The 24754-nt window shown below is 34.8% G+C and overlaps 1 protein-coding gene across 1 annotated transcript in view; it reads left to right on the forward strand.

Moving 5' to 3' along the window:
- The window catches only part of LOC150101845 (3'-5' RNA helicase YTHDC2-like), a 503757-nt gene that overhangs the window by 59323 nt on the left and 419680 nt on the right, over positions 1-24754 (forward strand). Inside the window, exon 6 of the mRNA XM_090400932.1 lies at positions 16871-17037. Coding sequence (XP_090257058.1) covers positions 16871-17037 — 167 coding nt within the window. The remainder of the gene's footprint in view (positions 1-16870; positions 17038-24754) is intronic.

A 24754-nucleotide genomic window follows, 5' to 3' on the forward strand; every position in this document is an offset into this window, starting at 1 on the left:
TTGCTAAGTTATTATTATTATATGATAATAATTATATGATATATTATTATCATATATATATATATATATATATATATATATACAATATATAATATTATTATCATATATATATGATAATAATATTATTATCATATATATATGATAATAATATTATTATCATATATATATGATAATAATATTAGATAATAATAATAATAGTAATAATAATAATACTGGTGGCAGCATAAAATAGAGACTGTATTGGAAAACGAAACAGCAAAAATTCTCTGGGACTTTCGAATACAAACTGATCGGCATTTGGAACACCATAGACCTGACATCACAATTATTGAACATCAACAGGTTTGGATTATCGATATTGCAGTACCCAGTGATAACAACATTAACAACAAAGAACTGAAAAAAATTACTAAATATCGAGATCTGGCAATCGACGTTGGCTGGCTGTGGCTTAAACACACTCAAGTTATCCCAATAGTTATCGGTGCACTTGGCGTCATTTCAAAGAAGCTGTCCAACTATTTACAGCAATTAAACATCAACAAAGTGACCCCATATGACCTACAAAAAACAGCATTGCTTGAACAGTCCATATTTTACGATGCTACCTGACAGACTATTCTTAGATTCTTCAGTAGAATCTGAATTGTTCTGTATCATCACCAGTCAAATTGTTGTTTAAATAATATTTGTTGTTTATATAATGTTGTTTAAATCTTGTTTTGACTGTGTACCGATTATGTGAATAAATAATAATTATTATTATTATGTGACACCTCCAAGGAGTCCAAAGACTCATCAAAGGAGGGTACCCGCTCCACAGCTTTCTGTCTCCACCACTCAATCCAACAACCACAGCTAATCACAACTACCATCATCATCATCTACACCAATGCCATCTACTGCCCACCACCACCACTAGTATTTTCACAGACAATCACAAACATCCATGCCCCCGGTGGGATTCGAACCTGCAACCTTTGGCTGGAGAGTAGATATTCTTAACCACTTGGCCAACCAGGTTGGCTTTTTAACCAGAAGTTTCACTCGATTACCTTTCAGGTCAGGATTAGCTGATTACTCTCCCCATTTGGAGGTAAAATGGTTACCTTGATTATGGACAGATTCTTTGAATGCCATCACCAGATCCTACTTTTTTTTTTTTTTTTAAGGTAATCTCTTGGTAGTTGCATAAATTCCATATTCCATTTCTTCTTCTACCCCTCCCCTTCCCACATGTTTTTTTTTTTTTTTTTCTCCCACTCTTTCCAGTATATCCCCATGGTTGAATTACTCCATAATTGTTCTCTGTTCATTGAATTAATGTGCTGATGCATGTCATCTACATCTTACTTGGCAACTTCTTGCCTATAAGAGCAACTAACTAATTGTATATTTTGGCTTGTTTGTTTTTATCTCAAATCAGATAGGTGATAGATGATTTTCATTACCTATAATGCTAATATACTATGCTGGTTTACAATTCTTTTGTGTGTGAGATTCACATAAGAAAATACAGCCTGAGATAATGTTGCCTCTCTGCACCCTACTTTCTTGCAGAACTTCTACCCATGTTGGTTGCAATTTTTTTCACTGTTATCAGTGATATTCTTCCCTACCATCCTGCACTTCCTATCCTCCTTAAAAATACAATATACTTTACATTCTTTCCCTGAAACTATATTCTCTTTTGTTCATCAAATTTCACTAATGCTTATAATTTTTGGCCAAGTCAAGCTAACCAATTGCCAAAAAACTCCTTACCCCTGTTTCTCATGCTTCTGTCATTGGTCTGTACAAATTGCAATATCTCCTTGGATACACAGATACCCTCACATCTTTTAATGACTGTCTAATTCATATTTCAGATTTGAGACCTCGGACATTGACTTTGCTTAAGAATAAGATGACATTTAGGTGTTCTGGAGCTTTCTAAAAAAAAACTTCAGAATGAAAGAATTTCCCAAAATGAATCAAATATGATAAGAGATGGTAAAAATAATGAATATAAGGCTACTTTCTGAAGGCAAAGTCTTCAGAAAGACTTCGAAAAGTGACTGAATGATGGATCTACTCATGAAGCATTGGGAGTATTCAAGAGGAATGTAGTAATGCATATTTTTAATTGCTAAAAGAACTAAATACACAAAAAGAGGCCATCAGAACAAAATGTGGAAAGGCAACTGAAGTTGCTGATATTAGATCTGATGCTTTACTGTAAAAATTTTCATATTTCTACATTAGCTATAATGTATAATTCAGAAAAACTTGGTCAGAAGGTTGAATCCTTAATGATTAAACGAAAATTGTTATTGTTCTAATAAGCTGTATAACTGAGAGGAGACCTCCACATAGCCTGTAAAGGAATGTGGAGAACCGACCAGGGCTCTGACCTAATGTCCAATCCTCACCTTCTCGTGGTGCACCCTTTTGGGTATCTACTTGGATACTGAACGAACGAGGATGGGCTGGCAATTTGGGATTTAGCCGACCAAATTGTATTCTTATTGGTTAAACCAAAATAAAAAATGATGGTACAACATGACAAAATTTCATGCCGGCTGGGGCGTTGCCCGGTTAAACAAGGCCCCCGTTGTTTTTGCCAGGGAACCAGGGCGAACAGCAAAAAGTCAGCTACTGGAACAAATCTGAAAACAAACCCCAACTCAACATCACCAGAGTTAAATATCGGTACTATTAACATACGAAGCCTGAATGGCAAAGAAATGGAGCTAGCTGAGGAATTAGATAAGTACCAGATCGACATAATAGGGGTGACTGAAACAAAAAATACCAAAACTGGTGAGATCTTTCTCAGCAATAAATACAAAATGTTATATTCAGGCAATGACAATCAAGAAAAGAAGGAGTAGCCATATTATTCAACATAAAATACGAGGCTAATCTTCTTGAATGGCAGTCAGTCTCAAGTAGAGTAATGTGGGCAAATATGAGAATGGGGAACTGGACAATGAGACTTATTTGTGCCTATGGTCGCACAGAAGGTTCTACTAAGGTAGAATTGGAGGAATTTTTTGAGGCTTTAGAAAAAGCTACTGACACAATGAAAAAGGAACAATTGGTCCTTGTTGGGGATCTAAATAGCAGAGTAGGAAATGATTGTGAGATATACAAAAATATTTTGGGAAAATTTGGAGAAAAGAGCAAAGCTAATAATAATGGCAAATATCTGTTGGATTTCTGCTCAGGACATGGACGGGTTATTACTAACACCATGTTCCAACATAAAAATGTGCACAAATTCACATGGAGAGAAGAGGCTAGGAATAAGAAAAGTCTCATTGACTATGTTATTGTTGATAGTGATGTTTTCTCCCTGGTGCAGGACACCAGAGATTACAGAGGATTTGAAATTGGAAGTGATCACTATTTAGTCTTGAGCAGGATAAAAGTGAATTTCATATTGAAAAGAATAACATGTAAGAAAGTTTTAAAGCGAATGAAAGTTGAGCAGCTCTCAGATGTGAACTGTAGACTAAAATACAGAAAGATTATTGAAAAGAAAATGAAAGAGTTTGAGAACAGGAATCAAACCTCGGAGATTCAGAGGCAAACTCTGAAGAAAATATTGATTGATTCTGCCAGAGAGGCATGTGGTGAGGTTTTCTGCAAGGATAAAAAAATCAGAACTCCCTGGTGGACACAGGAAGTTAAAGAGGCAGTGAAGGAATAGAAGAAAGCATATCAAAAGTTCCTGTCAAATAAGTCAGCTTGTGCTCATAGAGAATATAGAGACAAATGCAAGAATGCTAAACACTGTGTAAAAGTAGCTAAACAAAAGTCATGGGAGGACTTTGGCAAGAATATAGAAAATAAATATCAAGAAGGTGGCAAAATATTCTGGAGGTTGTTGAAGAAGCTTAGGAATGGAGGAAAGAGAGTGCTGTAAAAGTAGTTAGAGATGATAAAGGTGACATGAAAACAGGAGAAAAAGATATCCTTGAAGTATGGAGTAATTACTTTGAAAAACTGCCAAATGAAACAAGCAGTGATGACAGCACAGTGGTAAAAAACACTGACCAGGCATGCAGTCAGGAATACATATCCATACTTGAAGTAGAAAAAGCCATCAAAGGCTTGAAATGTGGAAAGACAGCAGGAGTAGATGATATTTGACCAGAAATGCTGAAGTATGGTGGTATAAAAGTCTTACAGTGGCTACATTGCATAGTTCAGAAAGCCTGGACAGCGGGACGAATTCCCGATGATTGGAGTAGAGCTCTCATAGTACCCATATATAAAAAGTGAAATAAAACTGAATGTGAGAATTACAGAGGTATTTCCCTACTGAGTGTTCCTGGCAAGATCTATGCAAGTATACTTGAGAAACGGTTGAGAAGAATTGTGGAAGAAAAGCTGGGTGAAGAACAAACTGGATTCAGGCGAAATAGAGGCTGTCAGGATCAGATCTTCACTTTACGACAAATAGTCGAGAAAGCATGGGAATATAACAAAGATCTGTATTTAAGTTTTGTCGATTTGGAGAAGGCATATGACAAGGTGCCAAGAGAGAAGCTATTTAATACGCTGAAGTTATATGGTGTCAATGGGGCATTATATCAAGCAATACTTAGTCTTTATTTGAGTTGTAAGTCAGCAGTTAGAATTGAAGGAAGTACAGGAAGATGGTTTAATGTTAAATCTGGCGTGAGACAAGGATGTACATTATCCCCTCTGTTATTCATTATCTATATGGATCACATTATGAAGGAAAGTGGTATTAAACATGATATTAAAATTGGAGATGTTAATGTCAGCTCTTTGCTTTATGCGGATGATATTATACTTATAAATAAATCCGCTACAAGTCTGCAAGATTCCCTGACTAAATTGAATAACTGTTGTAATAGATATGGTATGAAGGTCAGCAATAAAAAGACAAAGACAATGAAAATAGGCAGAATCACTGAAAATGTCAAACTGTGTTGTGAATGGAGAACCTGTGGAACAAGTAAAACATTTCAGCTATTTAGGCACAATTTTTACTGAAGATGGTAAATTCAATATAGAAATAGACAACAGAATCAGCAAAGCTGGTATGGTGGGAAGTCAATTGAATAAATTCATATGGAATAAGAGAGAAATTAGTCGGAACACTAAATTAGCTGTATACAAGACAGTGTTCAAACCAGTTTTAACGTATTGATCTGAGAGCTGGGTCAGAAGTAAAACACTTGACCAAAGACTAGAGACCACAGATATGAGAGTCTTGAGAAAGATTAGAGGCATGAACAGATGGCATCAATGGCAATATCATATTAAAAACGAGGATATTAGGAAAGAACTTGACATTGTCAGCATCCAGGAATGCGTTAGCAGGGCTAATCTCAGGTGGTATGGTCACTTAAATAGAATGGGAGAGAAAAGATTAGCAAAACAAGTGTTCTCTGCCAGGTTGGCAGGAAAACGACCCAGAGGAAGACCAAGATATAGGTGGATTGGTACGGTACGAAGTGCCTTAGACAATAGAAATATAAGATCTGATAATGTTGGAGTCTTGAAAAGTAACAGACTGATTTGGAGGAAAATTGTAGATAGGAAGTTGGTTATGATGTAATTTTTTCATGTAGTACTATCATATCCCGTACACCCCTTGAGGGTAGGTATATGGCAGTAATTTGATGATGATGGTGATGTAAAAATGTGTGAAGTTGTAAAAGGAATTTCCATGCTGAATATTCCAGAAAATATTTACCTAAATACAATTAAGAATAGACTAACAAAAATCGAAAGCAAATGTGAACAGAAATGTTCACATTTGCTGATGATGATGGACTGAAATTATCCTTTGGGAAGTAGTACTTCTCAACACATTCTATAGACAATAGATTTTAATTGATTAATATTTTATTTCTTGTTTAATTTTGTATAGTTAGGACCTCAATGTATTTTAAAGTGGGCCACTCTATGTGTTGTATGTGTAGCTCATATGTTTACGTTGTTGAGTCTTTCGGTTTCTCTTCTGCTTGTTGAATTGGAAAGTCATATTGAGGATGCCCAGAAAGGATACTAGGGTAAAATTTTATGTTAAATAAAAAAACATGATGTAAGTATTAAATCTATAGTGAGTGTTATTTCTCTAAAGAAGTTAATATCTTTCTTTCGTTATAAGATTTTAATATGACCATATGAAGACTAATGTGCACAGATTTATCATTCTCTGTTTCATGGAGATATGGAAGTTATGGAGTAAATTCACAGGAAAGTGGCTAAAATGGTGACTTCTCTGTGTAGTGTTCTCTTTGAAGATAGATTGAAGGTATCATTATTGAAGATATCATTATCAGCTAAATTATATATTTAGCTGATAAAGTTACTAAAAGGGTTTTATAGAGTAAATACTAAAGAAATATTTCAGTACATGACTGGATATTAAAGAACAATGAGTCATATTTGGAAATATCATAAAAGTGTGGATAGCAGAATTATTTGCATGGAAAGTATTTAATGAATGGAGTTAGCAAGGTGCGAGAATTAGATTTTTTGCATGGAGAGTATTTAATGAGTGGAATGGGTTGCCAGAGACAGTTGTGAGTGCTCTCATTATTATTATTATTTTCATTTCAAGTAAATGTTTAAGATCAATTCTTATTTATTTATATTTTATTTTATTATTATTTTATTTATTTATTATTATTTTTGAGCCTCTGTGGCTCAGTTGGTATTAGTGATGCCATTTGGTCTGAATTTAGTCCTGAGTTCAGATCCTGAAAATGTCAGGATTGAAATTGTCATATAAAAGAACTTTTATATGATATTTTCAACTGAAGTGTGTGATCTAGTCTTCTATGGCATGGCAGGGATTTTCAGCCCAGAATTAACAGTGTGTGTGGAATATGAATTTTCTTCATATTCCACACACATGTATTTTGCCCAGTGTTCAGCATATATAGCATTGCTGTGCTTGATGTAATAGGTAGTTGCCATTTATCTTTTTACAATGCTGAACATTTATCTATCTATGATGACATTAATTTCATGCTTTGCATCATAAGATCATCTTACCATATATCAAGAGAGTTTTTTTCACTTGGTACTATAAATTAAAGATGCCAAGAAATTATATTCTTGGTTGAATCTTTTATCAATGTGCAAGCAAACAAAAGTTTGCAAATGAAGTATCTTCATTTATTTTTTTTATTCGTGTGGGGTTCCTCCCCCCCCCCCCTTCCTCAACTGTCCCTTAGGACTGGTTGAGCCCTCCTAGTGAGGGATTAAGTATGTGTTTTTTATGACTGTAGATCCATGTGTGTTCACGGGCTAGTTTGCCTGTTCTGACGAAAAATCCGAGTTTCCGGGTGAAAAAAAAACTCTCCACCTCTGTATGAGACTGGCTAAATCACAATTAGTCGAAAGAGACCAGATAAAGGTTCCTCACGTCATGGATGGGAATCGAACCCAGGTCTTTCTGACCAAAGGGCTTCGTCTATACTGACTGAGCTATGGAGGCTGTAGTATCTTCGTGACTGGAATACTTGTATATAGAGGCTAGTGACTTCACATCATTTGCCATAGTAGCCCATAATGCAGCTCACATATCCTTACAGAGATTATAATGTTATGAATGTTATGGGAAAAGCCACTACCCAGAAGTGATACCAGGGTTGAAGTAATGCAGAAGTCATATTTCCATATACTAGTAGTCAAAAGGTGTGATCTCTTCTTCTTCTTCACCGAGAAGGACTTGAGCACATTTACCCAAAGTAGAAACGATACCAATCTTCTGGGACAGATAATGATGTGATTGTGCATGAAGGTATCTGTTGGTATGTGCGTGTGTTTTCTATAAATAGAGTTCTTCAGTTTTTAATGACACACAAGTGAGTTTTGCATCCAAGAAGGAGAGAACTGTTAATTTACAGTTCTGAGGTAAATTGTATTCTTGGATGTTGATTGTTCAGATGGTTTAGAAACTTCTCTAAAGAATCTGGTCCATGACTTCAAATGAAGTAAACATCATCAATATATCTTCTTTTCCATAACCTTGGCTTTAACGGGAAGGAATTGATTGCTTTTTTCCTCAAAGATTTCTAAATATAAATTTGCTAATATAGGAGATAATGGATTACCCATGACCAAGCTGAAGTTCTGTTTGTAAATAGTATTTTTAAAAAGAAAGTAACAAGAATTTACACAATGGGTCAGGAGTGACATAAGATTTTTTTTTTTTTTTTTTTGCTTATCTTTTAGAAGAATTAAAACCACTTCTGTAGGCACATTAGTAAAGAGGAAAATAACAGCTAAGCTTGCCATAATTTCATCTTTTTGAAGATGTGTCTTTAATAATCAAAGCAAAACGTTCCAAATTCTTGAGAAAGAAGGTGGTCGAGCTTGTTAAACTTTTTAAATCTTGGCCAAGTGTTTTGAAAGCTTGCATGTGGGAGAATCAATGCCTTCTATGGTGGATCTATATAGTTCTCAGGAGATTGTTTGTATGATTATGAAGTTCATGAGTTGGATCCCTTTCAAGAATTGAGTAGGTATCTGTAGTAGTTGTAACATTCTGTTGTTGTAATATTCAGTATCTAGATGGCAGTCGAGTTACCTTTGGTTGCAGGAAGAATTATAATATCCTTATTTTTCTGTAGATTTTTCATGGCTTGACTTTCTGCTGGGGGGTTTGTATTGTTAATTGTGAGGATCAATTCCATATTAAGTAGATTAGCTTCTTCAGGTTGAAGGAATCAACTTGCTTTTTCTATCTTTGTGAGTAATAGTTCTTTTGGAATAGATCTTGGTGACAACAAAATTAAAACCTTTACTAAGAATATTCCTTTCAACATTAGAAAGATGGTAACTGGATTTATTAATAATAATCTTATCAATAGCAGAAGATAAAGAAGCTTTAAGGGAGTACAAATGCACTAAACTATGTTTTGTTTAAAAAATTCTTTCATTTAGAAGCTCTTTTTTTGCTTTATAATATATTCTTTTAGCTCTTTTTGTTTTGATTGTTTCTTTGAAGGCAATGAATTTAAGAACAAGATCATGGAATTTCCAGTGTTTCAGAAATACTAACCTATTCATGCCAAGTCCAATTCTCTATAAAGTTTTCTGTAAATCTCTGATACTTTTGTAGGTTGCCTAATCATAAAGGCTAGAAATTTGATGCAACAGATTTAATCAGTTATATGACATGATTAAAAAAAAATGACTGGAAGCTGAGAGATACCATAAAAATAGAAAATAATACTATTTATTATTTGATTGCACAATAGTTTCGTTTTCTTAGAAAATTTCATCTTTCTACATATATATATATATGTAGAAAGTTTTTTAACTTGGGTATATTATGTATTCAAGATACCAAGTAATTTTATATAAACTTGGTTTTTAATCAGTGGTGGCTGGTGAAAATTTTAAGTGGGGGTGCTGCATATACAGAAAAATAAATAAAAATAAATTCTAATCAGTAACGAATTTATTTATAAATAAATTTACATGTTAAAAATTGCTTTATTAAAAATATTTCATCCTCACCACGAACAAACACCAATAATAAAAGTTTCGTATCAATAGCAATCACAAGTGCAAACGAATATCGGCATTAGATCGCAGTGCATTTGTTTCGTGTAACGATAATTGAAAAAAATATAATTCTTTTCATATTTTCAACAGTGACACTCGTCATAATTCAGCCTTGTATCTATAATAAATAAATAATTATATATTATTTTAACAAAATAAAATAAGATTTACAAAAAATAGTTCACCACGCACACGCACCAATAATAAACGTTTCATATCTCACAGAAATAACATGCGGAAGGATACTAAAAATACACTGCCATTTGGGCAGTGTCTGAATGACGTAATGTGCAATGACAAGCGGCAATGCAACGAATATTGCCATTAGATTGCAATGCTTTTGTTTCGTGTAGTGATAATTGAAAAAATATAATTCTTTTCATATTTTCAACAGTGACACTCGTCATAATTCAGCCTTGTATCTATAATAAATAAATAATTATATGTTATTTTAAGAAAATAAAATAAGATTTATAAAAAATAGTTCACCACGCATGTAAGAATACTAAAAATACACTGCCGTTTGGGCAGTGTGGGAATGACGTAACATGCAATGACAAGCGCAAACGAATATCGGCGTTAGATTGCAGTGCATCTGTTTCGTAATCTGAAACGTTAATCGAACAATTCAAATTATTAACTATTCAATCAATGTCAAAACACAAGCTCTAACCTTTAACATGTTGTATTGCATTTATATAATGTTGTAAGCATTATTATTTATAAACACAAACAAAATTTAAATTTTTCATTTTTTCCTTGGGGGTGTTGCAGTGCTTATGCACAGGCTGCCGCTGTTTTTAATCCTATTTCCCAAGTAAGCAAGCAGACAAGTAAATCAAGTTTGCTTACTTGGGAAATAGGATTAAAAACCAAGTTTATATAAAATTACTTGGTATCTTGAATACATACATATACAGTATCCCCCCCCTCACCCTATTCGCGGTTTCACTTATCCGCAGTTTGAAAAAAGGGGGCGAAATGGTCGAGCGCCGCTCTGGTTGAAACATGCATATGCGCAGGCTGAAAACTTATCGAAACACTCTTGTTTTGCTAGGCACATGGACTTAAACCCGCGTGCTTGTTCCTGTTTAGTTTTACTCAAATTGTCGAAGAAAGCAGTCAATTGTCTATCATTGCAATTTAAAATTGCATTTAAATTCAAGCAAATAAATTGTGAAAAATTTAACAATGGCTTCAAAACCAAAGAGAAGATGTGAAGTGCTTAGTATTAGTGAAAAATCAAAGATTACCGATATGATTGAAGTAGGAAAAAAGTCAATTGCAACTGTTGGCAAGATCTATAATAAAAACGAATCTTCGATACGTGAAGTGTTGAAGAACAAAGAAAAATTTCGTGCCAGTCTTTCCATTGCACCCAAATCTGCAAAAGTTACGGGTACAGTGTGTGATATGACGTTACTCAAGGTAGAGAAAGCTTTGAATTTGTGGGTAGAAGACATGACAAGAAAAAGGATTCCTATTGATGGTAACACGTTACGGCAAAACGCATTGATCCTATATGAAGATATGGGGCAGCAAGACGAAACAGAAGAGGAAGAAAAGTCATTTACAGCAAGCAAGGGCTGGTTGCATAAATTCAAAACTAAGTTTAATCTAAAAAATATAAAAATTATGGGAGAATCTGCATCAGCTGATGAGAAAGCTGCTGCATTGTTCCCAGCAGAATTTTAAAAAAATTATTGCAAAGAAAGGTTATCATCCTAAGCAAGTTTTTAATTGTGATGAAACTGGCCTCGTTTGGAAGAAAATTCCCCAACTGACCTTCATTCATAAAACTGTGAAGCAAGCACCAGGGTTTAAAGCATTTAAGGACAGATTGACGATGGTACTTTCTGGCAATGCAGCTGGTCATACAATTAAACCTGGCCTTGTTTCCTGAGAACAGAATCCACATACCCTTAAAAACAAAAACAAAAGTTGTCTGCCTGTTTTTTGGCAATCAAATTCGAAAGCGTGGGTCACGGCTGTGTTATTTATGGAATGGTTCCATCGATGTTTTATTCCGGAGGTGAAAAAATACTTTGGGAGGGAAGGATTACCATTTAAAGTTTTATTGATAATAGACAATGCTCCAAGGCACCCTGAGTAACTAGTCAACGAAGACGAAAATGTTCAAGTGATTTTCTTCCCACCTAATATGACCTCATTGCCACTCGATCAAGGTGTCATTAGATGCTTCAAAGCTTCATATGCTCGACAGGTTTTTGATATGATTCGTGCAATGGTTGAGGATTCTGCTGATGTTGGAGTCATGGAATGTTGGAAATCATTCACAATTGCAGATACAATTGTATTCATCCAGGGAGCAATGGACGAATTGAAACCAGAAACGGTAACTGCATGCTGGAAGAATTTGTGGAGTGATGCCGTTCTTAATTCCCAAGTCGTTGATGATATTAACTCACAGATAACAATGATAATTAACACAGCACGATGGAGAGGGATTTGATGACATGATAGAAGAAGAATTGAATGATTACATAGATGGACATCATGAGGTACTCACTAACAAGGAGTTGAAAGATCTTGCCAAATCTTCTACAGAAGAAGATGACGATGAGGATGAAAGTGAACAAGAACCACCAGCGTGGACACTCGAAAAATTTGCTACGATATTTTGAATGGCTCAAACATAAAGAACCAGATAATGAATTATGATTCAATGATGGAGTGCAGCATAAAAATTACTCGCAGAATAACAGAAGCTTTGGAACCTTTGCAGAACCTGTTTACTGAATTGAAGAGACAAAAACGCAGCTTCCAATAACAATGTTTTCAAAAAAAGTTGAAAAAGCTTCTATTATCGATGATTCTCAGCCATCCACATCATTTGCTCAACAGGCAAGCAAGCAGCTGACTGCCAAAGATTCGGAAGATGAATAAATATGTAGCTGAACACAACGAGGTGTTCTGATCTCAGTTGATTCCTCCTAATAAGAATAAAAATGTTAATATTTTATTGACAATTGCATTTTTATTAGGATGTTTGCTCATTTTGTTCTACATAATTATTATGTGGGTTAAATTTTATTTGTCTAAAGATGAAGTTTTATTGAATGAGGCAAATTTTTGGTTTGCCACTTCAACCGTACTACTCAGGGGTGTTTTCTACCTCATTTGGGCACACATTCCATTGCTCCTCATAGATTCTAAAGAGTAAAAATTGTTTCATGATAATTTTAAATAAATATGTAATATTATTATCAAGGAGCAATGGAATGTGCGCCCAAATGCAGTAGATAGAATCCCTGGATAGTACAGATGAAGTGATAGTCTAGAAATTACCTCATTTAATAAAAAAAAAAAACTCTTTTTTATTATTATTTATTTAGCCATACAATTTAGTGTATACATTATATATTAAGTACATAACATATTCACTAAAGAACCCTACAGTCCTAGCACGTGAGACTAAGTCAATTTACTAATAATTTCCTGCTTCAGTTTTGTTATATATGTGCAAAAATCTGGGTCTCACTAATGGTTCGCTACTATCCACGGAGGACGATGGAACCAAACCTCACGGATATGGGGGCCTTACTGTATATATATATATATATACATACAGTAAAACCCTGTTTTTACGTTCCCGCAATTTACGTTTTCCTGCCATTTATGTCATTTTCTGTTGGTCCCGTCTTAAGACCTATTCTCACAATGTATTGTTTTCCCACCATTAACAACTTGACATGGACATTATTTCCCGTGATGTGTGTTTTTTTCTTGGTGGCAATACCGATTTTCAAATTGATTTCAGCGGAAATCTGCACATTTCTGTTCTCAGGTGGTGTTGCTTTTGGCTGTAATTTTGTTTCTGCCATCACGGTGACTTGCACGCATGCAGCAGTACTGTAGTGATTTTTCAATCCCAGTACGAATTGATATTGCAGAATTTCTGCAACGTAATTTAGCCTGTGAAAGTTGCTTTGCAGTGGTGGATTATCCATGTTAGTAACATGGAGAAAAAAAGACAGAAAATGTATTTCAGTAGAAGAAAAGATGGCAATTCTGCGACGTGTAAATTGGATTGCCGGAACACGTGTGTGTTTTGCATAAGATCTCGGACTCTCCGTGTCCACTTTGAACACGATAGTAAAAAACAGATCAAGCATTGAACTCAATGTAAAGCAATCTGGCGCTAAGTCAAAAAAAAAAAAAAAACGAAAAGCAAAAACAAGCAGCAATTAAAGATTTTTTTAAATAGATAAATGTAAGTACATTGTAAATTCATTTATTTTCAGTTATTAAATTTTGTAGTCTAGTATGTAGACTCACATACTAGCAGTAAGTCATCTTTTAGCCTTTTTTTAATGTTTTTTTACATTTCCTGCTATTTGCACTTTTTTCCATCAGTCCCCTGAAAAGTGTAAAAAAGGGGTTTTACTGTATAAGGAACTGGTACAATTTTAGAGTGTCTAATTTGGAATTGCCTGTTTATTGTTTTAAAATTGTAACCATTATTGATGAAATTATTTAAAATGTATTTTAATTCATTTTGGAGTAAAATGTTGCTTGAGCAGATGACTTTTGCTCAGTGTACTAATGTTTTTATTATACATAAGTTTGCATAGCATGGTGGTGGTGTAAATTAACATACATTCAGTTATCAGTTAGTATGTGGTTCTGTGAATCTGCTTATACTTTGCAGAATACTCCTTTAAATAAGTAATGTTGTAAAAATTATTCAGTTTTTTTACTACTTTTTTTTGTTTGATGACCTTGGGATCCCTCCCTAAGGCCATCAACATTTCCACTGCTTTCACATCCATATGCTACTAGTAACATTATGATAAATTTAGTTTAATCCTTTATCCCAGTGAGAGCAAACAAAGTTTGCACCTGAAAATATCTTCAGGACTGAATATAGTGTTGTACTATCTTACCTGGGTAAGTAGTACAACACCAGACAACTCGTTACAAAGGTGGAGCAAGATATCAACACTCCTGTCCCAGTATCTCCCATAATGCAAAACACATCTCCTTATGGATATGTATACTGTTATGCATTAAGGGATTGGCCACTCCCCAGACTAGTTTCGACCTTTATTCTTCGGTGTCTCTTCAGTGGGAGCCAGGCCCAGAGTTGGAGATACCAGGCAGAAGCAGTAGCAAGGTCATCTTTACCTATAGGAGTTGCCAAAAGGTTTGCCACCTTTTTTTTATTAAATTACTCTGGATTTAGAGAAAGATGTTGAAAGTTTATTTTTCACTAGGTTAGACTATGATAAATTTAGTTTAATCCTTTATCCCAGTGAGAGAAAACAAAGTTTGTACCTGAAAATATCTTCAGGACTGAATATAGTGTTGTACTATGTATGTTTGGTAGCTTGCTCCACCTTTGCTACGAGTTGCCAGGTGTTGTACTAATTACCCAGGTAAGATAGTACAACACTATATTCAGTCCTGAAGATATTTTCAGGTGCAAACTTTGTTTGCTCTCACTGGGATAAAGGATTTAACTAAATTTATCATAGTCTAACTTAGTGAAAAATAAACTTTCAACATCTTTCTCTAAATCCAGAGTAATTTAATAAAAAAAAAAGGCTTATTAAATGCCAACAAGCCTTGTTCTGATGGTATATTCCCATTTGTGCTTAAAACTTGTGTTATTGAACTAACACCCATCTTGTTTAATCTCAGCATTCTGATACTCATCTAACATTTTCACTTCAGAATGGAAATAAGCCAATATCCAGCTAATTGCAAAGAAAGGAGATAAAAGCCAGCCAGCAACTATCATCCCATTGCACTCACCTCAGTACTGTTGAAAATAATGGAGAAAGTCATTCATTAACCATCAATATGGATTCTGCCATTCTCAGTCCACAACAGATCTCCTTTGGACTTAAGCTTATAGAAACATTTGGTGAACGTCATGTGACCACTCTAGATGTTTCCAAAGCTTTTGCTCAGGTCTAGCACAAAGGCTTACTTACCAAATTACTGTTGTATGATCTACTCATCCAGTTTTGCAACTGGATTGCCAGTTTTTTTCCCTGGTTGTTCATGATATGTCATGGTGGATGGTTTCCTTCAGATTTCCCCATAAATAACAGGCCCCTAGGGTGCTCTACTTTTGTCTATGTTCTTTTTGATCTTCTGTCAATTTATCTATCTATAATAAATTTTGTTTAATCCTTTATCCAAGTGTTAGCAAACAAAGTTTGCACCTGAAGATACTTCAAGACTGAGGCAACTCATAGTGAAGGTGGACCAAGCTCTCATCACTCCTGTCTCAGTATCTCCCATAATGCAAAGCACATCTCCTTGCAGATATGTGTAATGCTATGCATTAAGGGAAGGGCCACTACCCAGACTGGTTTCAACCTTTATTGAGGTCTCGTCAGTGGGAGCCAGGCCCAGAAGTGGAGATACCAAGGCAGAAGCAATGGAGAGGTCATCTTTACTTATACGAGTTGCCAAAAGGTGTCTCACCTTATTATTAAATTACTCTGAATTCAGAGAAAGATGTTGAAAGTTTATTTTCCACTTGGTTGCACTATAATAAATTTAGTTTAATCCTTTATCCAAGTGTTAGCAAACAAAGCTTGTGCCTGAAGATACTTCAAGACTGAGGCAACTCGTAGCAAAGGTGGACTAAGCTCTCATCACTCCTGCCTCATTATCTCCCATAATGCAAAGCACATCTCCTTGCGGATATGTGTAATGCTATGCATTAAGGGGAGGACCACTATCCAGCCCAGTTTCGACCTTTATTGAGGTCTCGTCAGTGGGAGCCAGGCCCAGAAGGGGAGATACCAAGGTGGAAGCAATGGAGAAGTCTTCTTTACCTATACGAGTTGCCAAAAGGTGTCTCACCTTATTATTAAATTACTCTGATTTTAGAGAAAGATGTTGGAAGTTGAAAGTGATGCTCTCCTTACAGACTATAGTGAGATGTCTGTATCTTCTTTTGCAAGATGTACATTCATTAAAATACAAAGATGTAAACACAGATTGTTACCTCAAGTATCTCTTTGTGTTTTACAGTTTATGTTTTGTGTTTTAATGAACGTACATCTTTGCAAAAGATCATGAGTTGCAGCATTGTATATAAACAAAGAAGATATAGATATCTCACTGTAGAAAACAATTCATTAAACTGGTTACATTATGCTATCAAATAATATTATGCTTGCTTCAAAATGATATCATGAGTTGTTGAGAAGTGAATTTTCTGCACGCGCTTATTCTTAATGATTATGCTAGTAATGCCAATTTGGTCTCAGCATGATTTATTGAAGTTGAAAAGTTTACTTTTTTAAAATTTTAATTAATTAATTAATTAATTTTTTAGGTTCCCCAGTTTATTTTAGATCATTGCCATATTATTGGACAACCATGTCGTATAATTTGTACTCAGCCACGTCGCCTTGCAGCATTATCAGTCGCAGAAAGAGTAGCAATTGAACGCGATGACAAAGTGGGACAAGCAGTTGGATATCAAATACGGTTAGAAAGCAGGTTAGTACATGTGTGCACATTGGGATCATGGCAATATTTGCATCTATAATTTTAAATAAATATCATGAATATTGTGTTAAATTTTTATTAGTGCATTAATTTTTGTTAAAATATTTATATGCCCATGAAAATTTGGAATTATACATTCCTAATTTTCATGGGTGATTAGTTAATGGATAGATAATCTGGAAGCCTTGCTTTAGAGACCAAACATGGAATTGTTGATTGGAGAGTAGAGATGTTTTCACTCGCCAACCAAGATTGCAAATACATTTGTTTTTTCAAAAATGCTTATATTTTTAAAAATTTTTATTTATTTATTTATTTAACAAATTAAACAAAAAAAATGATGTAAATTATTGTATTCTGCAACTGGCTTAAGAGAATATGCTGTTTCCTTGTGGTAACTTCATGAAATTAGTATTGAGCAAGGTGATGTACAAAGGAGCAGCTGAATAGTATTGCCACTACTATTCAGGTTTGAGTGACATTTGTATGCATGAAAAGAGACTCCTTCATCTTTGTAATAAATAGATTAGTTCACAAGTTTAATGCTACTGGAAAATATTATTCAGTTCATCCTTCATTGAAAGGGTGGAAAACCTATAGAACATTTTATTCCTGTGGGTGAGGTAAGAATTTAGATTATCTGCAGATTAGATAACCTACTCTGGAGACTAAACACAGAAAATTTTCACTCTGCTTTAAGCCTCTAGTAAGCAGAGCAGTGGTCTTACACAGGGTGACAGAAAATCATCTGTTATCTAAAGTGGGAGCTTGTCCATAAGGGCTGCAGGGCTTCATTGAATGCAGCTCCAGCATTTAATATACTAACGAGTAGTACTGGCTAGTATACTCAACACTGGAGCTGCATTCAATGCAGCCCTTATGGATGAGCCGCCACTGGAGTAGAGAGATGCTATCTGCTTGGCCAGCAACACATCAATTGTTGAAAAATCAAAAGGATGTCTTTGGTATAAGAAAACAGACACAGAAAACAGAAACACATAATGAAGACAGAATATTAAACTCCATCATCTTTGTATAGCCAAATAAAATGAAATTTTAATAAAAGTTTCAAATTTTAGCAGAAAGTTTATGAGAAAACCTTTGGCATAGGAAGTTGCCTTGGCTTGCACTACTTTTTATTAGTGCATCGATTTGGTTTAACTGGCCTGACAGTTGTTTTGAACTGTTAGTTCTCATCAGAGATCAGGTGGAATCAAATGTTCAAAATGTCCAAGTATCAAAAAATTACGAGAAACCTAGAAAGGCCACTCTCCAGGAGCTGCAAATTTGTCACTGCTCCAGAATTTCAAGTAGATGCAATGGCATAGCTAGAGCTTTTGCCTCCCGGGGCAGTTCCTGAGTTTGCTGCCCCTCTCAATACACACGATTTCCTATAAGTCAAAACGAAGTATAGGAAAATAAATTAAAATACTATGTTTATGTTTATTTTAGTTGTAAGTATAATTGCTAATAACTAATTATTAATTAAGTAATGAAAATTACTAAGTTAACATAAATGAAAGAGTCGTCGAAAAATAAAATTGTGTCTCACGTAAAAAGTGCTGCCCAGGGCAGACTGCCCCCCCCCCTCCCAATAGCTACGCCACTGAGTAACTGTAAACCCAGCCAGCACCCCAAGGAACAACTCTTTTGATCTCCTATGAATCTGTAGGGCTCCATCTGAAAACTGTGCTAAACCTTGGCCTGGTACAGCCACAAGTAATTACCCCCCCCCCCCCTGCTATGCTATTGCTCAGTGCAGTGGCAGGGCAGACAAAGTCTGCCATTGTGCACAGGCCTACTGTTCTTGTCAGAAACCAGCCATAAAGCAATCTTCAATACCATGCAAGTCCCATATCAGAGATTTATATTCTTCATAAGTGAACTCTCAATAGATACATAAATATAATATACAAGGATATAGAGTGACAAAGGCTTTTATTTGACAAATGACTAATACCTAATCAGGATTTTCTGTGAGATTTTCAGTTAATCATGACATGGAAACCTAAAACAGATATGTCACGGACAAGGACAATGGTAATTTACCTTATTTCTTCCCTAGTGAATGAAATGTGCAGAATTTGACCATTAATACTGAATGTTAAAACTTGGAAAGCTGGAAAAGAAGTACAGGCAGCCCTTGGTTTACAACGTTTCAATTTACGCCGATTCACAATAACTATGGATGCCTGTGCATGCTTTCTTACTGTAGTGTGGTCTAACTGAGAAACGACACTAGGCAGGCACTCTAGTGTTTACCGAGCTACTACAGTGTATATGTATCAAACCTAGTTTTACTGTTGAATCTACCTAATTGTTCTATTTAATTTTTTTTACATACATGCGTATTTAAATTGATAAAGTACGTAATTACATACCATGTCTGATAAAAGAAGTGCGGAAAAGTTAGCAGAACTTGTGTTAAGAAGGTGTGGAAATCAATTACACTTGAAAAGAAGATTGAGGCGATTCGAAGAATGGAAGATGGGCAGACACGTGTTAATGTCTGTATAAGTATAAACTTACCTATATTGACTGTTACTACATTATGAAAAAAGCAGATAGAATAAAACAGTCTGTGCAACAATATACGGCAGTATTAAATGCAAAACATGTAAGTTATAGCAGGGGTAAACTTCATTAAAAAATGGAAAAATTATTATCATTATAGGTGGATGACTTGAGTCAGGAAAACTTTCCTCTGATGCAGGCTATTATAACTGAGAAAGCAAAAACAATTTTTGAGGATCTTAAAAAAACAGATGGAGGTGAAGAAACATTTTTAGAAAGCAAAGGTTGGTTCATGAGATTTAAGTCTTGAAGTAAGTGCCATAGTGTCAAATTATGTGGTGGGGCAGCAGGTGCAGATGTTGTGGCAGCGGCTGCTTTTCCTAAAGAATTTCAAGACTATGTAGAACAAGGAAGTTATCCTCCTGATCTCATTTTTAATATTGACGAGACTGGCTCTACTGGAAAAAATTTCCATCATACACCTTCGTTTCCTATGAAGAATGTTCTGCTCCAGGTTTTAAAGCTGCAAAAGATAGACTTACACTTTTGTTGGGTGCAAATATCTCCAGAATTTTGAAGTTCAAACCAATGTTGGTGTACCATTCACAGACACCACGCACCTTCAAGGATCTAAAAACCATGTTGCCAGTCTATTGGAAATGGAACAAGAAAGCTTGGGTTACACAAGATGTTTTTATAGATTGGCACACAAATTATTTTGTCCTACTGTGCTTTGCTTCTCTTGGATAATGCCCCTGGACATCCTCAAAACCTTGCTGAAGTAAGAACACCATTGGATGTGAAGGTTGTTTACATGCCCCCTCAAACACAACATCGCTTTTGCAACCAATGGATTATGGGATTATATCAATCTTTAAAGCCCATTACCTTCCTATAACATTTATGGAAATGGTAAGAGTCTTGGACACTTCAGGAAAAACTATTAAAGACTATTGGTTGTCATTCGATATTTTGAAGGTCATTAACAGCATCAAGGCAACTTGGAACGAAGTGTCAACAAAGTGTTTAAAAGGAGCACGATGAAAACTTCTTCCAGCATTTATGCATGACTTCGAAGAATTAGAGCAAGAGGAGAATGTTATTGAAAACGTTACCAAGCTTGCGCAAGAGGTGGGATTGGACGATATTACAGCTGAAGATGTGACAGAAGTCTTAGAGCCATGATAAACTGCTTTCCAATGAAGACTTAGCTGAACAATTAAGTCAACATTCAAAGGAGGAGAAAGAAAACGAAGAAGGTCCTCTGAGAGATATAAAAATGGCCAATTTACAGCTTATCCTTGCAAGCATAGAGACATTGACTGATGGACTCTGCGAAATGGACTATGATTGGGAATGGAGTGCGAACGTAAAAAGGAGTGTAATCACATCATTCGACCTTACACTGAATTCCTTAAAGAAAGAAAAAGAAAATCTAGGCAGTTAACACTGGATACTTTTTTCAAAAAAAATGCAGGTGATCTGAAACCAGGAACTTCAACATAGAAATATGTAATATATTTTCGAAGTTTCATATTTTTTGTATATAATTTTGTTTTGTTTTCGTTATTAATAATTTTATTTTAACAAATATATATGTATATATTATCAAAGCTTTAAATATAATAATTTTACACATAGTTCATGTGCATATATTTGACTGCACGGAACATAATTTTGTACTTCCCATTAAAATTGGGTTCATTTTATGCCGATTCGGTTTACGCCCATTTTTTCAGGAATGGAAGTGAGGAGCAAACTGAGGTCTGCCTGTATTTATTTTCAGGGCTTGAAAATTTTCATGCCCTGTGTATAATCAAGAATAAAAGGCAAATATACAAGCATCAAAGGTAGAGTCTGTGTCTTTTAATTTATTAAAAGACACAGACTCTAATTTTTTAATTAAAATTAAAACTTTTAATTTTCATTTAATATTGCTATTTTAGCTAAATGATGGAACTAAAGTTCCATCATTTTATAACAATAAAATCAAAATTAAAAGTTTTGAATTTTGCCAGAGTTTATAAGTTGCATTTGCTTGCCCATTGTAGAGACACAGACTCTACTTTCGATGCCTTTTACTGTTGATGTATGTATATATTACACATAGGTCTTGAAAATTTTCATCTTGACTTGCCAGTCAGGCAAATATCTGACTTTTGGGAAAATAAATACTTCTTTTCCAGCTTTCCAAGTTCTTTTCCAGTTTTTCAAGTTTTAATATTCAGTATTAATGGTGCTAATCCCATTCACTAGGTAAGAAATAAGGTAAATTATCATTGTCCATGATATATCTGTTTTAGGTTTCCATGTCATGATTAACTAGTTATCTCACAGAAAATCAGTCATAATCAACAAAGCAGGTAAAATGACCAGCATTCCCCAATATATGCACTGAGTAAGGTAATTATATAAAAACTACATCATGAAACAGAATAGGCATATATAAATAAAACTGATGTTTAATTTCAATTTCTAGTTTGTTTTTTTCTGATCAGTTTTCTCATCATGGATGAGCAGACAAGTGCATTTTTCAAGTCCCGATTATGTATCTTACAAAAAGTTGATAGACCATAGTATCTGCAAAAATTTTTTTATTGTACAAGTGCAGATTTCATTCTTAGAGACTGTTTTTGGAATCTTCACAACTTGGTTATTTGTGTACTACTTCAACCTTGGTGTCTCTTCTGAGTCTGGTCCACTGAAGAGACCTCAGTAAAGATTGAAACTGGTTGGGGTAGTAGCCTTTCCCATAATCTTTACATACGTGTCTGTAAAGATATGTACTTTGCATTATGGGATACTGAGGCAGTTGATGTGAAGTCATTAGCATCTATATAAAAGTAACCTAATCTTGAAGTTACGTCTCATACCGACTTTGTTTGTTTATACTTGGATAAAGAATGAAACCAAGAATATAATTTCTTGGCATCTTTAATTTATAGTATAACGAAGTAAAAAAACTTTCAGCATCTATCTCTAATCTAGAGTATTTTATTAATAAGCTGTGACACCTATCGACTACTTCTATATGGGAAATATATGATTTCTGCATTACTTCAACTTTGATATCTCTTCTGGGTCTGGCTCCCACTGATGAGATCTCAGTAAGAGCTGAATCTTCAAGTCTTAAAATTCTGCTGTTTAAGCAATACAGCGTCAAGAAAACCAATCACACATGTGCAGACCTAATCCATCACTGTCTGGATTTTCATCTTCCCCTTTTGGAGTAAATGATTATAAAAATCCAAAAACCAAGATTGTTCTTGAATACTACAACATTCTGGCAATGACATTCTTTCCATTAAAAAAAAGTAAATTTTGATTTAAGGAAATCTTTAACCTCTTTTGCCAAGAACTTCCACAGTTGGGTACTGACAACAACTCTTTGTTTCATAACTTATTGAAGTTCCAAGGATACCTGTAATAAGAGGGAACTTGGAGAATTGCATATGGTTGCCTTCCAGTCAGTACTATCAAATGAAGGTACTTTTTTTTTTTTTTTGTGTGAACTTAAGAGACTCATTCAGGTTTTATTTTATTTTATTTTTTTCTGAACGAATTTTGAATAGGAAGTACTATTAATTATAGGATAATCATATTTTGGAACTGACTTCATATGTCCTGCAGAGTAAAGAGATTTTGAAGGATATTATTAGTTTTTATAGTGCTCATTCAGGGCTATTGTGCTCTCTGTGAATAATTATATTAAAGTAAATGACAGTAAAATTACATGAACTTTTTCATCAGCATAAGGCAAAATTCTCATCTTTGGTTGAAACATCACTGTTCACCATATCTTCCAGTTTATTTATTTATATATTCATTTGACGTTATCCCCTTTCTCCCCATTTGGGGTTGGGGGTTGAGCCCTCCTAATAAGGGATCAAGTATATATATATATATATATATATATTATTACTGTAAATCTGTGTGTGTGTGTGTGTGTGTTCACTGGGCCAATTTGCCTGTTCTGAGGGACAAAAAACCTGAGTTTCTGGGTGTAATAACTCTCTACCTTCATATGAGACCAGCTAACTTACCTTTAGTCAGAAGAGACCAGATAAAGGTTCTTCACATCATAGATGGGAATTGAACCCAGGTCTTTCCGATTAAAGGGCTTTGTCTATACCGACTGAGCTACAGAGGTTCATATCTTCCAATACAAGTATCCCATGAACTAAAGAAATTTGAAAATTTTGATATATGTCTAGTTGACTGACTATATTAAAGGTTATGAGGTTTAAGAAACACTTATTAAGAAATAATTACAATTATTGCATATTGCCCTTAACATTTAATTTTAGTAAGATGAACAAGCATAAATTTTGGGTGGTAAGGACCATTTATTTGTGTGAGGGAATGTGTTTGTCATAAATGTTTTGAATTAATGTGAGAAATGTGAAGAAAGTAAGAATAATGATAGCAGTGAGTTAAAAGATAAAATGCATGATAATGCAATTAGCAAGGTTGTTTTACAATGATATGAGTGAATGACACAGTGGAAAATGCAGAGAATGACCAGATGGTAATGAAAAGATAGTACACATATGTGGAATTTTCCACAGAACAAATGTGAAATTAAGTGATTGGAATGTCTGGCAGATGGTATGAAACAGAAGGGAAAGATGAAAGGGGGGAGAGAAGGCAGAGTATCAAAGATCAAAAACATGAAAATAAGAATTGGATTTTGTACGGTGATTCATTGGAAAGAGGAGTGCTTGAGGAGAGTGTGACAAAATCATTTTTCTTTGTGCTAAGATTAAGGATGTTAGTGATGTAAAGATGAAAAGAGTGAAGATAAAAGTGATGTTTATTTTGGCTGGTACAAATAATTTAGCAGGAGGTGACAAGTGTAGTATGCAAAAAGACATGAAAGAGCTGCTAGTGCATGAGAGTGAGAGAGGAAAAGTTGTGAGTTTGTTTCCACATTTTGAAAGAGGCGAGCTGATATGGAGAGCTATGATCATGAATGAATCAGTGTATATTGTACAGGAGAAATGGTGTGGCATGCATTTGATGGAGGTATTTATATAAGGTGGATGGCTTGCATTTGCATGGATTTGTGGTCAGGAGTCTTGAGAAAATGTTCATTGAGAGTTCAGATGTGCAGAGTCAGAGAATCTAGAATGTTTTCGGGATGGGATGTAGGTGAGTGTACGTCCAGAAGACCTAGAGGTTAGTAAGTGGGAGA

The sequence above is a fragment of the Typopeltis vanoorti genome, chromosome 11, assembly GCF_054136105.1.
Source record: "Typopeltis vanoorti isolate ZY-2024b chromosome 11, IOZ_Tvanoo_1.0, whole genome shotgun sequence".
Lineage (NCBI taxonomy): Eukaryota > Metazoa > Arthropoda > Arachnida > Uropygi > Thelyphonidae > Typopeltis > Typopeltis vanoorti.